The sequence below is a fragment of the Schistocerca americana genome, chromosome 6, assembly GCF_021461395.2.
Source record: "Schistocerca americana isolate TAMUIC-IGC-003095 chromosome 6, iqSchAmer2.1, whole genome shotgun sequence".
Taxonomy (NCBI): domain Eukaryota; kingdom Metazoa; phylum Arthropoda; class Insecta; order Orthoptera; family Acrididae; genus Schistocerca; species Schistocerca americana.
Genome location: NC_060124.1, coordinates 435,672,282 through 435,693,902, shown reverse-complemented (window position 1 = coordinate 435,693,902; position 21,621 = coordinate 435,672,282). Strand labels below are relative to the sequence as shown.

The window sequence follows — 21,621 nt, the reverse complement described above, 5'->3', positions numbered from 1 at the left end:
TAACAGGTGCAAACATGTAACTCTTTTGTATCGGTTGTGAATAAATAGTTGCCAGTATTTAAGTTCCAACCCTTCTATGTCAATATGATTTATGCCAGGCTTTAATAACATCAACCATTGTCCCTTTATGAACTTAATACATGCTACAGTAATTGCAGGACAGCAGCTTGTGTTAATCAACACAATGGAAAAACCGCCAATTTCGCTTTTAAAGCATTTGATGACTAGCTACGGGTCGGGACTGGAAACAAACATTACAATCATGTACAGTACACCTGTTACCAAATTATTAAATGCACGTCAAAAATATAGAACATGTTGTTTAAAGATATATGTACCAGACAGTCAGAATGGTATTATTCAAAATATACGAGCAATATCAAGATAACAAAGAGATACATGTAAAAAAGCGCAAATGAAAGTTGTTACTAGGGCAAAAGCTACATCGCCCAATTGGTATATTGGAGATACCAACCAAAAAGAAAGAAAAGCATTATTGGGCATAACTTTTTATGAGTGAGGCTCTAAAAATGCTCATGTCACTTGTGTTGATGCATAGTCTGTGGGGTATGGGTCCCTATTTTTACAAGGTGTGATGATGAAAACTGGTGGGAATATTTGATTAGTAATCTAAGATTTGATAACCATATGACTCATCTGCAAAAAAAAAAAAAAACTGCAGAGAAGTTCACTGCAGTCCTTGATTTGTTGTGTTTGTCAAACATTGTCAAGTACTGTTCACTCCGTCAACTCTCGTAATCATTGATGAGACACACCGTAACTTCAGAATGTATCTATCAAGCAGACCAGACAAGTAGGCGGTAAAGATAATTTGTTCACATGATGCGAAGATGGATTACTTTCATGGGGGCCTGCCATATTTGCGAAAAGAAACTAGAGATAAAGATGTGTAGATTCCTACATATTATATGATGATATTATGCAAACATATTTATGGAACCAATTGGAACATCAAGATGGACAATTCATTTGCTGATAGAATTTGACAATGGTAGGAACCTTATGCAAAAATAACCCAGAATCCCTGCTTCAAACCAAGAACAAGTAAGTTTCTTAATCTGCATTTTTACAAGGAAACAAAAAAAGAAGTCATACGTTCCATTATATATTGTCAGCGATGAGTGAGATACGTGAAGTAGGAGGCAAAGAAATAGAACATAGTACTTTTCTGCAATGATAGCAAATGGGGAGTCAATGTATTTGATTTACTATGCCACAATAACACCATGGTACTAAAAACCAGGTGCTGGCCTATGTGATATATGTATGAGCATTTAGATGCTTCATGGATAAACGGCACCGCCAGGGGGCTTGCCACTCTTTGGTGGTTCCTGCTTGGTTACCACGGGGCCCCAGCCTTTGTAGCATTTTTTCCCTTCCACGCTGCATGTCTATCCTCTTGCTATTCTTTTTTCTCCTCCCCTGGGGAGCACTTCTGGGGTATTCTTGGGAATGTTCTGCATTCTGTCGCTGAGGTGCGAACGGTCTCACCCTTGTTTTTTGCTCCCTTTTCATTTCTTTGTTTCCCTTGTCCTCTCGTTCCTCCGCTTCGGCATTTGAGGATCCTGTGTTTTTTTGCTCCCTGTGCGCTCCTGAAGGCCAGCCCACGTGTCTGACTCATCACAAGTGACTGAGTAACGTGTAATTCCCAGCCCCGGATCGACAGGTAGGGTTTGCATGTACCCCCTGGTACAGGCCAGGCCCAAGGAGGGGTGATTGCCTGAGCTGAGCTGTAACCTTCTCAAACTGCCGATTGATCCCTCCGTCAGGTGTTTGGGAGGGGTGACCTGAGGTGTGAACAATCACCTAACGCAGTGCGCCCCCTTGTGAAGGGGCCCCCCAGTTGGAAGGAGCGTGCCATCGGAGATGCTGGCAATCATGGGGGATTTCCCCACAATGAGTCTATCATCTTCCCACTCCACTTCTACAAAACAAAAACGCACCAAGGCTAATGATTCAACAACCCTTCCCGCTGCACCACGGTTCCTCGTGGTCTCGTGCACTGGAGATGGTCAGTCCTTCGCCATGGTTAATCCATTTATCATTCGGAAAGTTGTAGATGCAGTTGCTGGCTCTGTGAAACCCTACTCTAGTTTAAAGACTGGCTCTTTGCTTTTGGAGACCACTCCTGATTCTCAAGCACAGCTGCTTGCTGCCTTGCTTCTTCACGGTTATCCTGTTCATGTTGAGTCCCACAGAACTTTGAATTCTTCCCATGATGTAATTTACACCAGGCTGCTCGACAGTCTAACTGAGGCTGAAATACAGTCTTACCTCTCTGATCAGGGTGTCATTGCTGTTCATTGTGTAATGAAAAAGGTAGTTTCCTCCCCTCTTCCTCACCTTCGATAGAGTGGTGCTTCTATCTAAGCTCAAAGCAGGCTATGAAATTATCACTGTCCAGCCATACATTCTGAACCCGATGTGCTGCTACCAATGTTTTAACCACACTAGAACGTCTTGTAGACACCCAGCCACATGTCACCTGTGGTAGAGTTGCGCACCAGGGCGATTGTCGACCTTCTCCCCACTGTATCAACTGCAATGGCGGTCATGCCGCCTCATCTCGTGATTGTCCCATGTATCTAGACGAGCGGGTTGTTCAAGAGAGCCGGGTAAAGGAAAAGATGCCTTATCCAGTTGCTCGCAAGTTACATGGCTAGTTGCAAACCATATGTTCTCCCATTTGGTACCTATAGTTCTGTTCTAGTCACCCCTCGCTCCATGAAGGACAAGACCACGCAGACATGCGACCTCCAATTCGGCTCTGAGGTTGTGAAGTCACCCAGTGTCAAGGTAGCATCGCCATCCCCCCTGTCCAGTTGTGCAACAGGATATCAAACCCCCACCTCAAAGGACAAAACCACCAGCTACGCAACTGGTAGGCCGGAAAGGGCAGAAGGAGTACTCCCGTGAAGACTTCCTCAGTCTCTCCAGCCAAACGACACCCAAGTCTTCATCTAACCGGAAAGGCTTGAAGAAGTCCTCCAAAGGCAAATGGCCCTCTCCTTTGGCACCTTGAAGATCCTCTTCGATGGTGTTGGCATGTGATACCTTAGCCTGGTCAGCCTCTGTGTCGCCTGTGCGCACCAACAACCACTTTTCAGCATTGGACTCCACAGACAGATCACACAAGCAAGCTGATGCTTCTGTGTACCCCATGGAGCAGGATCCTCCTGCTTCTGTGCTCTGTAGTAGTGCCTCTTCCCCAGCTGTCACTAAGCAGACGCCAAGGTGACACTCCTATGTCTCTTCCTCATAATTACCCTCCTCCGATAGAAAGTTCGTGGCCTTTGGTCCCACGACGAGGGTTCACGGTTGCTTTTAGCGTCACAGCATCCCCATGTACTCTGCTTTCAGGAAATAAAATTGCGCCCTCATGACCGCTTTGAGATTTCACATTTCTTACGGATTTGTTTTGACCTACCCCCTGAGGCTGCATTCCCTCTCATGGGGGCATCGTGCTGCTCATACGGGATGACATTTGTAGTCAGCTCATCTCGCTGACTACCAAACTTCAAGCTATGGCAGTTTGCCTTTTCCTTCCCCACCAGACTTTTTCTGTCTGTACTATTTATGTCCCTCCATCATTGGCTGTACCAGGGCAGACTTCCTTCAACTTATTTGGCAGCTGCCTCCCCCATTTTTGCTACTCGGTACTTTAATGCACATCACCCTCTTTGGGGTTTTTCCAGTGCCTGTCAGAGAGGTGCCCTGTTGGCTGACCTCCTTCTGCAACTTGACTTCTTCTGCTTTAACACTGAAGCACCCGTTTTCCGTTCTGGCTCCTCGCACACATATTCCCATTTGGAACTATCTTTCTGCACTGCCCAGGTTGCCCATCGTGTTGAGTGGTTCGTTCTTTCTGATACCTACTCGAGCAACCATTTCCTGTGTGCTGTCCGTTTGCTGACCCCCTCCCCCATTCGCATGCGCACCTAAATGGCAGGTTTTTAGGGCTGACTGGCAGCTTTACTCCTCCCTGATGACCGTCGAAGAACAAGATTCCCAGTTGAGATGACCAGGTTGAATATCTCGCAAACTTTATCCTTACTGCTGCAGAACATTCCATCCCCTGCACTTCCTCTCTACCATGTCGTGTCCCAGCCTCTTGGTGGACTGAGGCATGCCGTGACCCAATTTGCGCATGTAGATGTGCTCTTCGCGTTCTTAACCACCACCCTATGCTGGCAAACTGCATTCATTATAAACAGATGTGTGCAAAGTGTTGTCACATTCTTCGGGATAGCAAAAAAGCTAGCTGGATTTCATTCACTAGTTCTTTTAACAGTTCCACACCTTTCTCTGTTGCGTGGGCCAACCTCCGACGGCTCTCTGGAACAGAGATACATTCCCCAGTTTCCGGCCTGACAGTCTTTAACAATGTCATTGTAGACCCTAGTGCTATCCCCAACACCTTGGGCTGCCATTTTGCAGAAGTTTCAAGCTTTTCGCACCATCACCCAGCCTTCCTCTATTGGAAACAAGCAGGGCGGCTCAGGTGATACCCTTCCCTTCTCTGAAACGTGAGTGCTACAGTGCCGTCTTTACTCTGAGGGAGCCCGATCATGCTCTCTGTTCGTCCCGATCCTCTGCCCCAGGGCCAGATGCTATCCAAATTCAGATGTTCCAGCACCTTTCTCTTGCTGGCAAGCACTTTCTGCTTAACACGTACAACCGCATCTGGGCAGAGGGCACATTTCCTGGACACCAGCATGAAGCCACCATTATACCCATACCTAAGCCCAGTAAGGACAAAAATCTTCCTTATAGCTACTGCCCCATCTCTAATACCAGCTGCGTTTGCAAGATGGTTGAACAATTCGTGCCCGGCTGGTGTGGTGGCTCGATTCTCGGCATTTACTATTGAATGCACAGTGTGGATTTGGAGCGCAGCTTTCTACAGTTGACCATCTTGTTACTTTGTCCACCCATGTCATGAATGGTTTTCTGCGGAAATCCCAGACGGTGGCTTTGTTTTTTGATTTGGAGAAGCTCTAGGACACCTGCTGGAGAACTGGTATCCTCCATACTCTTTACACCTGAGGCTTCCGTGGGCACCTGCACCATTTTCTTTAGGCATTTTTACAAAACTGAGTTTTCAAGGCATGTGTGGGCTCCGCTTGTCAGACACCTTTATCCAGGAATATGGTGTGCCTCAGGGTTCTGTCCTTAGTGTCGTCCTCTTTGCTATCGCCATTAACCCTACAATGGCTTGTCTCCGGCTCTCTTTTTGTGGATGATTTTGCCATCTGTTGCAGTTCTCCACAGACCTGTCTCACTGAGTGGCGTCTTCAGCACTGTCTTGATCGTCTTTACTCCTGGAGTAAACTCCTGACAAAACAGTCTATGAATTTCTGGTGGCCAAATGGTTTCTCCCACCATCTCTACATCTTAGGCCTGTTGCCCTTCCATTTGTTGAAACTACGAAATTTTTGTTGCTCATGCTCGATAGGAAAATCTCTTGGTCCCTCCATGTCTCACCTGGCAGCCCACTGTACGCGGTCCCTTAGTCTCCTACGTGCCCTCAATGGTACTCCCTGGGGTGCCGATCCAACCACCCTCCTCCGCTTGTACCGGTCCCTTCTCTCTTCGAAACTTGACTATGGGTGCTTTGTTTATGCATCTGCACGCCCATCCCTCTTAGGCCGTCTCAACACTATCTACCATCATGGCATCCGTTTGGCCACGGGCACCTTTTACACCAGCCCGGTTGAGTGTGTGTATGCTGAAGCTGCTGAACTGCCACTGTCTTACCACCGTGACTTTCTCCTCAACAGGTATGCAAGGCGTTTGTCTGCCATGCGTGGCCACCCCTCCTATGCCTCCTCCTTGGATGATTTGTTTGATCTTCAGTATGGGGCTCGTCCCTCTTCTCTGTTACCTCATGGAGTCCACTTTTGCCACTTGCTATGGTGGCTTAACTTCACACTACCTGCAACTTTCCCAGTGGGTGTGAACCCTTCACCACCTTGGCTTCGTGAAGCGGTCCATGTTAACCTTGGGCTTCATTCGCTTCCTAAGGACACTACTCCAGCCTCCGTCAGTTGCTTCCAGTTTCACGACCTTCGCATGGAACTTTCACGATAGTGCCTTTGCATACACTGATGGCTCTCTGACTGACCATGGGGTCAGCTGTGCCTTCGTCATTGGCACCCATGTCTTTCAATATTGGCTTCCGGCACACTCCTCTGTATTTACAGCCAAGCTTTTTGCCTTGTATGAGGCCATGGAGTACATCTAGTGACACAGCCTCTTCAATTGTGTCCTCTACTCAGACTCCCTCAGTTTCCTCGAAAGTCTGTGCGCTGTACACTGCTCATCCCTTACTGCAGCGTGCCCAGGAAAACTTTCACTTGCTCACTCTTCGTGGAGCCAATGTCATGTTTCTGTGGGTCCCTGGTCATGTCAGTCTGCCAGGAAACAAGGCCGCTGATGCTGCCAAGGCTGCAGTCCTCATACCTCAGCCTGCGAGTACCTATATTCCCTCCAATGATCTCAGCATTGCCGTCTCAGGTGATTGTGTACCTTTGCCATCGCCACTGGTCCTCCATTCACGGGAATAAGCTTTGGCTTATTAAGCCTCTCTCGGCACCTTGGATGACCTCCTCTCAGCCCTTCCGCTGGGAGGAGGTCATTTTAGCTCTGCTGCATATTGGGCACTGCTTTCTAGCCATCGTCATTTGCTAAGTGGCGGTACCCCACCACTTTTTACGCATTGTGCCGAAATTTTAACTGTCTGCCACTTCCTGCTGGAATGCCATTTTTTAACAATTCATGTTCCATCCTGGGTTTGCTGTCTGATTTATCAGCCGTTTTAGCGAATGATGCGCGGTCTGTTGACTGTGTTTTACTTTTTATCTGGCAAAGGCCTTTTTAATTTTTAGTTTTGGACCTCCATTTCTGTGTGGTGCTTTTTTGAGCCCTCTTTCCACGTGCCACGTGTCTCCTATTCTGTCCATTGGGACTGATGTGTAGTCGTTTAACTCCTCTCTTTGTTCGTGTTATATAGTTTTGGCTTAGGCGCATATGACCCCAGTTGTTTTTTGCACCCTAAAACAAAACAAAATGGATCAACAGCTATGTCTTGTATTAGGAGAAGGGCGACATGGCCAGCAAAAGCAGTTTTCTTAAGTCATTGGTGGTTGGGCTGGTTGTAGGAGAAATGAGTCTCCTAAAAACAATTTTACCCAAAGAGCTTCGTGTAACAGTGGAACATATTTTGACATGTTTTGGGTGCAACATTCCAGGATCAGCAATGCAGTCAGAACCAATCTCAATAAAGTGGACGATGCCTTATTTGCAGTTAAAAAAGAAAAAGGAAAAAGTCCCTTCAAATACTGTGTTTGTTTGAAACGAATGCGTGAACAGCATCGGAAAAATGCGTCAAGGTTGCCGTAACAGTTAGGTTTGAAAATATTTAAATATCCAGAATTTTATCAAATTTTAAATTAATTTATGAGATCTTCATTTTGTTTTAGTTCATGAACTATTTTTATTTGTAATTGCTAGCTTTATCTTTTATCAATATACGTACATTTCTTACACTGTGCTAAACAATACTTCTTTCTTTTTATTTTCTTAATTTTTAATATGTGGTTCATAATGTTATTAGAAACACTTTAACTGAATAAAAAAGAAAAATAAGATCTCATATTTTGATAGATCACAACAATGATATAATGAAATGAATTGACCATAAAATTATCATTGGCTTTGTCATATTGTGAAAATTAACGATACTTTGTAATGAATGTTGCCTTAAGCTTATTTGTTACTGTATATTATTCCAGAACCTTTATTTTAATGGAGATAAATTTTTACCCCACATTCTTATTTGTGTCCCAGAATTTGCACCTTGTTATACCAAGATTAAAATTCATATAAACTAGTTAACAGTGTAGGTATGAGGATTATTCACAGTGTTATTAGTTTGTCGATTTACCATTCCATTTGCATGTGAACAGGGGATGGGGGTGTGGGGTGGTACTCCGCCACGCTAGACCGTGCAGAATATGGTGGCCAATGCTCAGTAACCATTTTTCATCAGAAATACTGGACAAGTTCATTTGTTTGCTGGGAGGGAAGGCAGACAGTGTGCAGCCAGTATGTGATACACTGCAGTGACAGAATTGACGTGAGGTGCACGAACTGCAATTTTTCTCAAAGGATTTTACAGAAAATAATCAGTAAAAAAATTTCATTCTTGAGTTCATTATAGCTACATATGTTGCCTTCATTATGATGTGCTCGTCATTTCGTTACTGGTCACAATTATTGTGATATGCGTTTTACTAAGACACTGTAGGAAATTTGAAAAAGTTTTGCAATGAAAAATAGGGGTTGACATGATTTTGCTTACGGTGCATATTACATAATATGTTGCTGTGTATAAAATTTAGTTAACATATTGAATTTTTCTTAAGACTTGGATGGATATCTATCTGTCACCAATCTCGAGAAAATTGATGTGATGTAGCACAGTCATCTGTGATTGCACACACCAGTGATTGTGCATGCACCAGTAATAAATATCCGCAACATTTCTCCTATTTCATAAATGATTTGAGGTATCAAAATGATGGTTTGACAAATGATAGTGTATGTATTGTGGCATATGGTTAGTGTGCAGAACTTCAGCATCTCTGTGCTATTCCACAAACTATAGACATTTTTCTATGGAAGAATATAATTTTAAAGGGTCATTGATAACTGAGGACATTGGAAATGCTGTGGGTTTTCGAACAGTATAAGTGAAGATATTACATATTTATTTTTGTACTGACAAGGTGCTTTTTAATAAGCTGTTGACCTTACTTTTCCTCTGTTCTTCACTTAATAAACCACAGTTTCAGAATTCTCTTGCAATTGCATTGCACAACATGTTAGTGAGGTGACAATGTGTAAACTTTATTTTGACAAAGGAACAAATTTTAACATGGCAGCAAGAGAAATGTAGGTTTTACTAAAAATTTGCAACACGTGACGCTTCTATGAAATTTATAAATGGTTAACTAGCCAGTTGAAAATAAATCACTGCTTTTGTTACATTTTCAGTGGAATTCTTTTCAGACACTAACCAAAGCAGAGGTGAATGTCACCGTGTGAGTGTGGGCAAGGAGGGGCTCCACTTAATATTTACAAAAAATGTGAGCATAGACTTCAGCTTAGAATGGTACGTGCCTTACAGCCCCTGCGTATAATGCCATCACTACCACTCTCACCATGTGTGCCCTGCTGACTGCGCATTGCCAGCCATGTTATTCTCAGTGCTCTCTTCTGCTATTAGCATCCACTGATTTGAAAATTATGTGTAAAACACTTAACATAAAAATATCTTGTACTTGCTAACAGTTTCCAGAATAATTTAGGAAGAAAAATGAAATTCTTTTCAAGAACTACATTATATATTTGTTAATTTCTTTTCTGTGTCATCCATACAGGAAAGACAGCAGGAAATTCACAAGCTTCATCGTGATATAGAAGTTGCAGAAAGTATGAAACGAGAAATGCAGGATGTCATTAAATATCTAGAGATGGAAAAATTGGAGAAGAATAAGCGGTTAACAATCACTAAGAAGAAACATGAACTAGAGCTATCTCGACTGACTGGAAAGGTAGTTATATGCAGTACTTATAATGAACTTTACCTTCTTTGACCTAATTGGAATACAGCTGTATATAAATGAATTGGTATTTTGCATCCTCATTTGAATATTCCTAATTTGATGTTTTATCAATGGATACATTGCCAGATGAAAGGCAGAACTTGAGTACAGTGGATTTGTGCATTTACTATGACAATTCATCATTGTATTAAAAAAAAAATCAAACTCTTCATTTGAGAGTCTGCAACCAATACTTCATTAAAAGAAGAGCAGCCCTTTAAAAATCAAGACTAGTTAGTGGTGCAGCTATTACTGAACGTGTGGTTAGCATATTGCTGTAGCTCTGTGCTATGAGGCTCTCTCTCTCTCTCTCTCTCTCTCTCTCTCTCTCTCTCTCTCTCTCTCTCTCTCTCTGTGTGTGTGTGTGTGTGTGTGTGTGTGTGTGTGTGTGTGTGTGTGTCTCTCTCTCTCCCTACCCTTCTCCCCCTCCCCCTGCACCCCCTCCTCGCTCTACTAGGACTAAATATTATATTTGATGAAAGTATGGGACATATATTTATAACTGGATATTATATGTTGCATTACTTTTATTTTGCTTGTTGGGCTCAGAAGTATGTAAAATATTGTATAATACTGTTGTGATACATGTAGTTTTGAGGTTTCTCATTATTATTTATTCTGGTCCCCAATGGTCACCTGTCCACTACCAGTGGTAAGAGGCCAAGGAAAAACTACCCTTTGTTGACAGGCATTCTTTGCATTAGCCTGCCAACTGGTGCCAACAGGAACTGAACTAAAGCAATCTTGGCTGTATAACACTACATCATCCGGCCTTACTGTCTATACATTGAGCACCATCTGGCTGCAAATTTACAGTGAGCCAGGCATGCCCACTGTTTAAGTCAGTTTGCCACTGTTTTTGTTGCTGTGATTTGTCACTGTGGAGAATGCTTTCATGTTTCTTCTCTACATGTCTTTGTTTCCATTATATTGTTGTTGGCCTTGCGTACAAGGGTATAAGCAGTCCACAGGTAAATTTATGGGTCATCATTGTGTCATCAGCAAAGGGTCTAAATGGCCTCTCAGGGAGTTCATGTACTAATGAGGCCTACTTGTGGCCTGGCACCTTCAGTGACTGTCCCAGTGTAATACTGTACGTGGTCCTGAGGCAAGAATTGACTGCCTTCGGTACCCATGTCAGTGAGATTCCTCATGGTGTGGAGGATGAGTCACTGATTAAGATATGTCTGTGCTACTTTGCCACACTTCTTATTTTGGTTATGACTGTTAGCCTGAAGGAGGCAGTTTGTGATAGGGTAAATTACTGACAATGTTTTGGGTAAGCAGCATGAAATCTCCCTGGAGACTTTGTTTTGTCCCTTTGGAGCACACACATACTACAAAGTCCCACACAAGATGCATAGCCCCTACACCTCAAACAATTGTTCCAGTAAATACTGGTACCACTTGTCATGCAAGTCCAGAGTGCATCCTTCCACCAGCCATAACTAGATTCATCTTGCCTTGTATGATGAATCACTGGCAAGGATGCTCCAGTGAACATATACCACATATTTTGCTACCAGAGGAGACAGTCACCATTTACGAGGGATTGAGTAGCCCCTAAGGCAGCTTTTTAGGCAGTCGCAGTGCATTCTGCGCAGTGACTTCATCATGGGTGAAAGACCATGGATACTAGTGAATACCATGATGTATGTTACCTGACAGCTCAACCAGTTACCTCCCGCATTATCTCTTTTCTACGCTTGAGGGGCACTTATTCATTTATATTGGCACCCATACTGAGCAGGAGACCCAGATTACTAGGGATGGAGTTCAGGTTCTTTCAGTCTGCCAGCTGGTATGCAATACAACTCTGACTTGGCAACAAGGATTTGCGTTGACACGCCTATTGTCTATTCAAAACCACACAGGATTTACACGTCAGCAGGAGCACGTGGAGACGGAGCAATGTTGCTGTGTTCTACATAGAACATACACATAATCTTATGTTTCATTAAGCTCGCGCAATCACAAATTGTTCGATATATGTAAATGCAGCTGGAATTGGTATCTTCTGGAAGACATGCATATGTTTTCATTTTAGTTTTATTTAGTGAAAAATTTTAAAGGCTATATGCAGAAAATGCCAAAAAACTGCATTTACTGACAAAATTCAGAATTTTCGAAGAGTGAGGATTGTTTTTGTTAGTAAAGTTAGGGAAACGGATCATGTAAACGTAATCTTAAGAATACATCATATTTTTGGTTGCACCAAACTGAAACTCTGTCGGAGGTATCTAATGTGAGGTAATTTGCATTAAATGTACTTGATGCAGCATACTCTAGCGAAAACTTAGCGACGCCCATTTGGTTTCATTATGAGAATCATAGTGCTAAGTTTGTAACTGTTTATTTATTCATGTCAGAAGCGGCACCAAGTTACATATCTTTTGACGCTTCTGGAGTGAAATAATCAACCAGCCGTACTGTTGTCCAGGTGATGCCCAAATGTGTAATTAGCACATTCTTCGAGGAGGCTCCTTTCATGTCCCCCAGGTTTGTAATTGACTTGATATTTTCATTTTCTTATAAAATTTTCTTCTTGTTTGTAACATAAAAAAGCTTATGCCTCTCCCAAGGGAAACCCCCCATTGCACCCTCCTCAGATTTAGTTATAAGTTGGCACAGTGGATAGGCCTTGAAAAACTAAACACAGATCAATCGAGAAAACAGGAAGAAGTTGTGTGGAACTATGAAAAAAATAAGCAAAATATACAAATTGAGTAGTCCATGCACAAGATAGGCAACATAAAGGATAATTTGAGCTGAGGAGCGTCGTGGTCCCGTGGTTAGCATGAGCAGTTGCGGAACGAGAGGTCCTGGGTTCAAGTCTTCCCTTGAGTGAAAAGTTTACTTTTTTATTTTCGCAAAGTTATGATCTGTCCATTTGTTCATTGACGTCCCTGCTCACTGTAATAAGTTTTGTGTCTGTGTTTTGCGACCGCACCACAAAACCGTGCGATTAGTAGACGAAAGGACGTGCCTCTCCAATGGGAACCGAAAACATTTCATGGCAAGGTCATAGGTCAACCGATTCCTCCACAGGAAAACACGTCTGATATATTCTATAAGACACTGGTGACGGCATATGCGTCACATGACAGGAATATGTTGTTGACCCACCAAACTTGTACACTTGGCGAATGGGTAAAAAGATTCTTCTACCTTGCCCGATTTAGGTTTTCTTGTGGATGTGATAATCATTCCCAAAAAGTGATGAAATCATAGGAGTTTGTCACATAAACTGAAAATAAAAAATTAAAATTTTCACTCGAGGGAAGCCTTGAACAAACATCATCTCGTTCTGCAGTTACTCACGCTAACCACGGGACCACGGCGCTCCTGAGCTGATACTGTCCTTGATGTTGCCTATCTTGCGCATGGACTGCTCAGTGTGTATATTTTGCTTATTTTTTTCACAGTTCCACACAACTTCTTCCTGTTTTCTCGATTGATCTGTGTTCAGTTTTTCAAGGCATATCCACTGTGCCAGCTTATAACTAAATCTGAGGGGGGTGCGATGGGGAGGTTACCTTGTCAGCCAAATTGAGGAAACTTATCTGTTCGGAACAGTGGAGAATTACAATGCATCAGTGGGAGAGAGTGCTTTTGTGTGAGTAAGACTAAATTACTGAGTTGAACTGCACGAGGACTCATTTGCTGGTAACACTCTTCTTATTAATATTCAAAACTTACGAAAATATAATTTTGCTATACTGGCACCATACTTGAACCACACTCACTAATCATTCAGCTGAATTTCCCTATACATATTTTTTTGTGATGACAGCGGAAAAAAATCCATTGACATTAATCTCGTCACCAACATAGATGCTTCAAATGTTGCACTGCCTCTGCTATTATTTACAGATTTGGTAATTTCGTATAACAATTTTTAATTGCTTCATTCTCCCATGTTTTTTCCATGAGACTGCTTTCTTAAAGTCTTCAAAGGTGGCTTTTCGAATGGCTTTTTTGCTGGTTGTCTAAACTGCAAACATTTTTTCAAAATTTTTCATGTATTAATTTTTACATGTTTGTTGGCAACATAACCTTCAGTTTGGCGTCCATATCAGTTCTATTTGGTTATAAAGGCAGTGACAAGGTGGACATCTGTTTTCATCATTTGACGACTTCATTTATAGGATGTGTGGCTGATGGAGAGATATCATGTCAATAAGATCCATCTTTTTAAATTTATCACTTCGGTGTTCCAATGCTGAAATCAATCATCTCCTTGTAAAATTTCCAACTTGTTTTGTGCCTCATAAATCTTGTAGGTTTCAGTCTTCATACATTCTCTTCTTCTTCTTCTTCTTCTTCTTCTTCTTATTATTATTATTATTATTATTATTATTATTATTATTATTATTATATGCTTTAGGGTTAAAAACAATTTTCCACAACATTGATGTTTTTTCTTTATAGCCCATCTACATTTATTTCTTTAAACACAACACTATTATCCTGTGAATTGTAACCTTGATGACTGTAACAACACAGGTCAGAAACTCATATAGGCTCTGGGTAGCCTAACGAAATTTTACAAGTGGGAACATAGACAATTAACACTCTGAGGACAGATTGAGATTTTACTTAAGTTTTGCTCACCATCTGTTATGGAAGGGTCTCAAGATAACTCGTGTTTTCTACACATTGTCTGTAGATGCCATCTACTGTGGTGTATTAGAACTATTTCATCTATTTAGTTGTTTACACTGCAGTGAATTCATCAAACATGATTGCCTTCATGTACTTCTTGTGTATTTAGCATTATGGTTGTATTTTGAAATTTCACATATTTACTATTTTCACACTGAAGTCCCTCCTGCTTTTAGAGATGGCCCTATTCAGAAAACAATAGGAAATGAATGAATGTGAAATGCTTTCATAGGTTTTTGACAATGATTATTCAGATGTTCCTAATAATAATGACGATCCAGATGACTGTGTGACTGGAAGTTTTTATGGTTCTGAGGTAGATTCAAGTGACATCATTAATCTGTAAAGAAGTGTGAGGTGGCAGTGTTTTCAAGTGATCCCAACACGGGCAATAAAGGTAATTCTATTCGTGTGACTGTTTCATTTTACCATAATGCCAACACTTTAAAGATGGAGCTGAAGTCTCACTCGAGCCTAACTGAATGAAATAGTGAATAACAGGGTAAATATACATGTTGACTATAGGGTGTGCAGACTGACTAATTACATAGTGGGTGTGCTGATTGAATAATCATGTCTGACTGACTGACTGACTGACTGACTGACTGACTGACTGAAAGATGTAATGACTGACATAGTAACTATAGATCTTGACTACTGGGAGCAGACTGACTAAACATGGTATTTGCACTGGTTGAATACTTGCCACAGCCTGACTCTGGAACCTTAATTGTTGAGTACTCTCTGCAGACAACTACATGGATTTGTGTACACTGCCTGTATAAAGATGCATATAGTACAGAAATTACATAATTGCAAAATCTATTATCTTTTCGGTATTAACATAAGTCGGCAAAAGTAAAAATATAAAAATGCATTAGGCAGTGATATTATCTTGGTTAGCAATAAGCCTAACAATATCAAATGGCAGATAATAGCTACTGTTGCATATTGTGGAAGTTTTAATATGCTCTGGGATAGCCAAAGTCCGCAAAGAATTTTTGGGAAATACTAATTTCCAGTGGGAGTGTTCACCAACCAACATATTATTCTTGGACAGTAATCAGAAAAATTAGATCATAACAACAGAATTTTGTCAAGATTGCATTTTAAGATTAGTGTGTTCTCGAATATGGTTACCTGGAATAAGTATAACTGTTAAAATACACAGTTTTTTCTAAAACTAAGATGCTCGTTAGAAAGTGGAGAATGAGGTTTTCAAGTAATGTTTATTAGTCCTGAAACAACTATATAATGGGTTTGAATTTTAAAAGCACATAGTTTTAGTGAATCATAAATTTACAATATTTCTTAAAATAAATTTTTTAAATAAAATATTTTCTCGCTGCCTCCATAGCTGAATGGTTAGCGTCGCTGCCTTCAATGCGGAAGGACCCAGGTTGATGGTATTTCCACAGGTTTTTTCTGAGGTAGATAGGTCTGTTAGGGATCCATTTAGCCCTTGTTAAGCCAAATGATGATTAGCTTGAATAAAGAAGCAGAGGGTTCATTTACTGACAATAATGGCTGTAGGGATTGGCAACATACTGATCACATGTACCACAATAATGGATCACTCCTCGTACTGTCTTGTAGGCAGCAGTTGGCTGTTGGAACAGGCCTAAGGTCTAATCCTCAGATGTTGTTTACTTCTACCATCAGTGATTGGAAAACCATGCGTTCACTGACAAAGTTTGGTAAAATATAGCATTCCTAACAATTTAGAAATTTCATCTATTCATGATATATGCATTATGTGTAGAATAGAAAATACAACTGGAAATGGAAAAAAGAGATTAAGGAGTGGAAATATAACAAGTGGAACCATTCCACCTTGATACTTTTCATCCTCCTTTTGATTTACCATGGTAGGTGTCCTCTCAACAATCATAGAATGCTAGGGAGCATTATCAAGAATAATTTGTTGATAGTATTGGAATGCATTGCGCAAACTATTTCTCTTGACTCTTCTGGCAGTACAATCCCACAGACAAGAGTGATGCCGAACATTTTGACCGATTAACATTTAATGAACTTGCTTCTGACTTCATTCATACCACATAAACAGAGTGTATACGACCCGGGAGATCCAGGAAAAACCCGGGAATTTTTTCATCCGGGAAAAACCCGGGAATTGTTTAGAATTCTGGGAATTTTTCATTGTTTTAGTTTTCTGTTAATTTTTTTTTTATTTTGACTGGTAAGAACGAATACTCTAACAAAGGATATTACTGTATCCCGCTACTGCAGAATAATACTGCAACAACAAAACATGAACGAGAGAAAAAAAACGAAAATAAAGCTTAAGTTGCAAAGGAAATGCAGAGTATACAACAACAAAACAGTGCTCATACAAGTGTCTGCCGACAGCAAAATGTGTCAAAGGCTTTAGGAAGACTATGCAATGCTTTGTACCAAAGAAATTGCCTCTGATGAGCGTGGCGTCACAACTGTTTAGATTCGTTCGAGCAGGCTCTTGCGCATGCGCAGTTGAGTCGCTTATGAGTAGTACCTTCTCCCGCTTCTGGTTGCAGAAGTGTGGCTGGGCGCCACTACTTAACATTGCCCCGATTCGGAAATTAGTAAATCTGGGGCTGATGCACAGAGCAGTCTGAGTTGTGGTGGAGATGTGGGTCGGCTCCACGTGACCTGTGTTTGCGTTTAGTGATTTTTGTTGTTTCCTCTTCGTTTATTGCTGTCACATTAACTGATAACAAAACGGATTTTTGTGGCCTGGAGCTATCAAATGAATTAAAATACGTTCGCATAATTACGAAAGGCTAAAATATGTTAATAGTTTGATTTTATTTCCACCTTTCTGACAGCCAAACATTAATCGCCTTACAGAACAATGAAGTTATTTTTGCTGGTTTGCTAAAGAGATTTGGCTTTTATTAATCTTTTCTGTTGAGGCAGTCAATTTATTTGAAATGAAGTGTTTAATTTCACACTATTGGCTAGTTTCAACTGTTCGCTGCATTTCAAGTGCACGTGTGGCATTATGCCATAGTAAAGAACCAAACATGAAATGATACAGTACTGGTACTGCAAGAAAATTTACATACGAATGTGCATTTTAAGCCGAATTATGCGTTTTAGTATGGTTCACGAAATTCCAACGCTCTTGAAGTATCCTCTGGTGTCTTGTTTCTTTTATGACATAATGTAAGACCTTTTAATGTTTTACACATACGAATATATGGGCTTCCTGCGTCATCGTAGCTGCCCAAGCGCGGTGATGCTTGTTATCTGGCGCTCTATTCCAACTGCTGGAACGGACCTATTTCTAACAGGTTGCGGGAAAACATTGCGAATGGTGGTTTGAAAAGCGTTACATTCAAAGCAGATTTGCTTTTACGTAAGATGTGCGAGAACGTACGATGAATTTCTTAAATCACAAAGCGTTTGACTCTCCTTTAAAAATCAATTCTTTGAGGACGACCATTTAGAAGATTTTTGAGCCCAGAAGATCAGATGTTTACGTCGTTATTAGAAATTTTACTGGCAAATTTGTGTGATGTATCTAAAAGTGTAACAAGTGCAAAAAAGATCCACATTATATGTGGAAGCTTAGCTTCTCTTCCAGCTTATTAATCTTCTTATGTGAATGCTATGTATATTAATTTAAACCATTAACTTTTCTTATTTGTGTGTTCACGCTACTCGAGAGTGATCTTGCTATTGGCTGACTACATCACGTGTCCTGTGCTGTCATCGGCTGGCGAGATCACGTGACATGAGCTATGACTGGCTTACAAAACAGCATCGCAATCTCGATTTCAATGCTTCTGAAAGTGACATGCGGTATTTGACGGAATTCGAATTTATACCTTCGTAACACGAAAATATGCAGCGTACATATTGCTGCACATCAAAGGTCTTTCAAAACGTGTTTTTCCCCCCTGAGTTTCGTTTTCTAAAGTGCCGGGAAATTCTACTTCGGTATATAAAACCGTAAACATTCAAAGGATTGGTGAGTTTTACAGTGCAGAATAAAAGTATACTGTAACTTAACATGTAAAAAGTGTATTTTCACTCGGGAGAAAGTGTATTTTAACCGGGAAATCCGAGGAAAATCCGGGAATTTTTTTCCTTGTCCACGTATACACCCTGATAAATGACAGTAACAATAGATAAAATATTAATCCTACAACTGTAAGAAATTAAAACAAACCTCAGCACACAATAAACGATCTCACAAGAATAGCTGATTGAAAGTGCAGCATAGTGCAAGCAGGAAGTGACGTGGTGGCGGTTAAGGTCTGGCAACTGCAGTCAGTTGCTGCTGCTGCTGCTGCTGCTGCTGCTGCTAAGGAGCTTGAGATTGACTGAATGTGAGCCTCACCCCTGTACTTCCAAGTACTTGTCAGTCCTGAAGTATTTTGAATAATCTACACTCCACCACAAAGCCACTTAGATTAAAAGTTTCTGTTGCACTGCAGAGAGAGAGCATTTAAAATGGCCAAGTTGTTACAAGGAATTAATTTAGTTTAAAACAGACTGGAGGAGATTGTTTTATAGCTCAATGTAAACACACAAAACTGATAAAGAAACAGTTTATCATGCCCCTGATGAAAGATGTTGCTAGACCTACAAATGGTCAGATGATGAGTCAGTTACAAATGATTCATTTATTATGGTCAGCCTAGCCAGGTCATACTCCTGAAAATATGAAAACTTCAGATAAATTACTATAAATCAGGTGCAAGTGCATGTAAGTCTCTCTCTCTCTCTCTCTCTCTCTCTCTCTCTCTCTCTCTCTCTCTCTCTCTCTTTTTCTTTTGCCTGTCAAAGATTTGGAAAAGTGTTAGTAACATTAAATGCAGTGTTGCAAAGAATGGAGAAGTTACGAATCTCAACCAGTAATTACACCTAATCTGTAACAGAACTTATTTATCTTTAGAGATGTCACTGATTAGTGTACACTCAACACCTACATTGTTGACAAAAAGCTAAATATGATTGAAAAATTTGAGTGTGTTAGATAATGAAGTAGTTCAGTGTTGAACAGCCAGATGTTGTCTGACAGGCACAATATTTTAGCAAGCAATTATGTTGCAATCTTTGGGTGCTCTGGCAAAGTGACTGCCTAGGAGGTAGTGCAGGGCCTACACTGCCCCCGTCCCCAATCCCTCCCTCGAACCTGCTGTTCTGGACACAGTCTGCACCCAAATGTGGGCATGCATCCAGCATCTCTTCCCCCCTTGCCGCTCGTTGACAGGTTCGTGCTTGTCTACCACGGGGCCCCAGCCTTTGCAGTATCTTTTCCCTTCCATGCTGCATGTCTATCTTCTTGCTGTTCTTTTTCCTCTTCCACGGGCAACATGTCTGGGCTGTTTTTGGAAATGTATTCTGCATTTTCGGTAGTTGATATCAGAATACTCTCTCTCTCTCTCTCTCTCTCTCTCTCTCTCTCTCTCTCTCTCTCTCTCTCTCTCTCTCTCTCTCTTCCCCCCCCCCCCCCCCCCCTCTCGTTAATCAGCTTCGGCGTATGAGGTTCCTCTCTTTCTTCTTCTTCTTCTTTTCTTCTTCTTCTTCCATGTGCACTCCTGAAGCCAGAATCATGCGTCTTACGTGTAACAGGTGACTGGGTAATGGGTAATTCCCAGCCCCGGGTTAGCATGTAGGGTTCACACGTTCCCCCTGGTACATGCCTGGCCCAGGGAGGGTTGATTGTACATGCCAGGCCTAGGGAGGGGTTATTGCCTGAGCTGCTACCTTCCCAATTCGCGGATTGGTCCATCAGATGTTTGGGAGGTGGACCTGAGGTGTGAACAGGCACCTAAGATGGGTGCTCACACTTCTGAAGGGGTCCTCCAGTTGTGAAGAGCACACTATCGGAGACACTGGCAATCATGAGGGATTTTGTTGCAATGAGCCAATTATCTTCACAGTCAATGGCTACGAAATGTAAATGGAATGAGGCTAATGATTTAAAGACCCTCCCGACTGCTCCAAGGTTCCTCCGGTCAGTCCTTTGCTACAGTAAATCTGTTCATTATTCAGAAAGGTGTTGATGCAGTTGCTGATCCTGTGAAATCCTGCTGTCGTTTACATAATGGTATTTTGCTTTTGGAGACCACTTCTGATTCTGAAGCACAACACAACTACTGCCTGCAGCTTCACTCCTCCGTGGCTATCCTGTTTGTCTCAAGGCCCATCAGTCACTGTATTCTTCCTGTGGTGTTATTTACACGAGACTGCTTGATGGTCTGACTGAGGCAGAAATACAGATTTACCTCTGTGATCAGGGTGTCATTGCCGTCCACTGGCTGATGAAAAAAGTGGATGCCTCCTTAGTACCCACACACACTCTTTCTCACTTGTGATAGTGTTTCATCGGTCAAAGATCAAAGCAGGTAATGAAGTAATCATAGTCAAACAGTAGATTTCGAGACCGATGCGCTGCTACCAGTGTCATCATTACAACCACACTCAAGTCCTGTCAACAACAAGCCAAATGTGTAACCTGTCTGTGGTGGGGATGCTCATGTGGGCAATTGTCTGCCTCCTCCTCCTCTCCCCCATTACATCAACTGCAATGGCGACCATGCCACTGCCTCCCGCAATTGTCCCATGTATCTCGATTTACGGACTGTCCTGGAGATCCAGGTGAAAGAAAAAGTGTCTTAGCCGATCACTCGCAAGTTGTTGGGTAGTCGGAAACCCTGCATTCTGCCATCTAGCACCTATAGTACTGTTCTTGGGACATCTTGCTCCATGAAGCACATGGCCAGGCAGACATGCGCCAGCCTGCAGGAAAGGACAGGGGGAATACTCCCGTGAAGACTACCTATTTCCCTCCAGCTAACCAACATCTGGATCTTCCTCTGGAAGGGCCTGAAGAAGTCAAACAAAGGCAAACAATTTTCTCCCTCGCTAACTCAAAGACCCTCTTTGACAGTGTCGCTGCATGATACCCTTGCCTGGCTGACCTCAGTGTCGCTGGTGCGCACTACCAACTGTTTTTCTGACCTGGACTCCGCAGACCGACAGCAGAAGATTGCTGACGCCTCTGTAGACCTCATGGAGCAGGATCCTCCTGCACCTGTGCCCTGTAGCAGTGAGTTTTCGAAACCTGGCACTCAGCAGCACTGAGGTGACACTCCTTCAAATTTTTGCTCATCATGACTCTCCTACAATGGAACGTTCGCAGCTTTTGATCCAACGGAGGATTTACGGCTGCTCTTAGAATCGCAGCTCCATTTGTTCTATGCCTTCAGGAAACAAAATTGTGTCCTCATGAATGCTTTGAGTTCACATTTCT

General features: G+C 41.9%; 1 protein-coding gene across 4 annotated transcripts in view; it reads left to right on the top strand.

Moving 5' to 3' along the window:
* Positions 1 to 21,621, top strand: part of LOC124619528 (protein Spindly-like) — a 125,739-nt gene that overhangs the window by 22,844 nt on the left and 81,274 nt on the right. For all 4 annotated transcript variants that reach the window (XM_047145979.1, XM_047145980.1, XM_047145978.1 and 1 more), the window contains exon 2: positions 9,465 to 9,638. In XM_047145979.1, the coding sequence (XP_047001935.1) occupies positions 9,465 to 9,638 (174 nt within the window). The remainder of the gene's footprint in view (positions 1 to 9,464; positions 9,639 to 21,621) is intronic.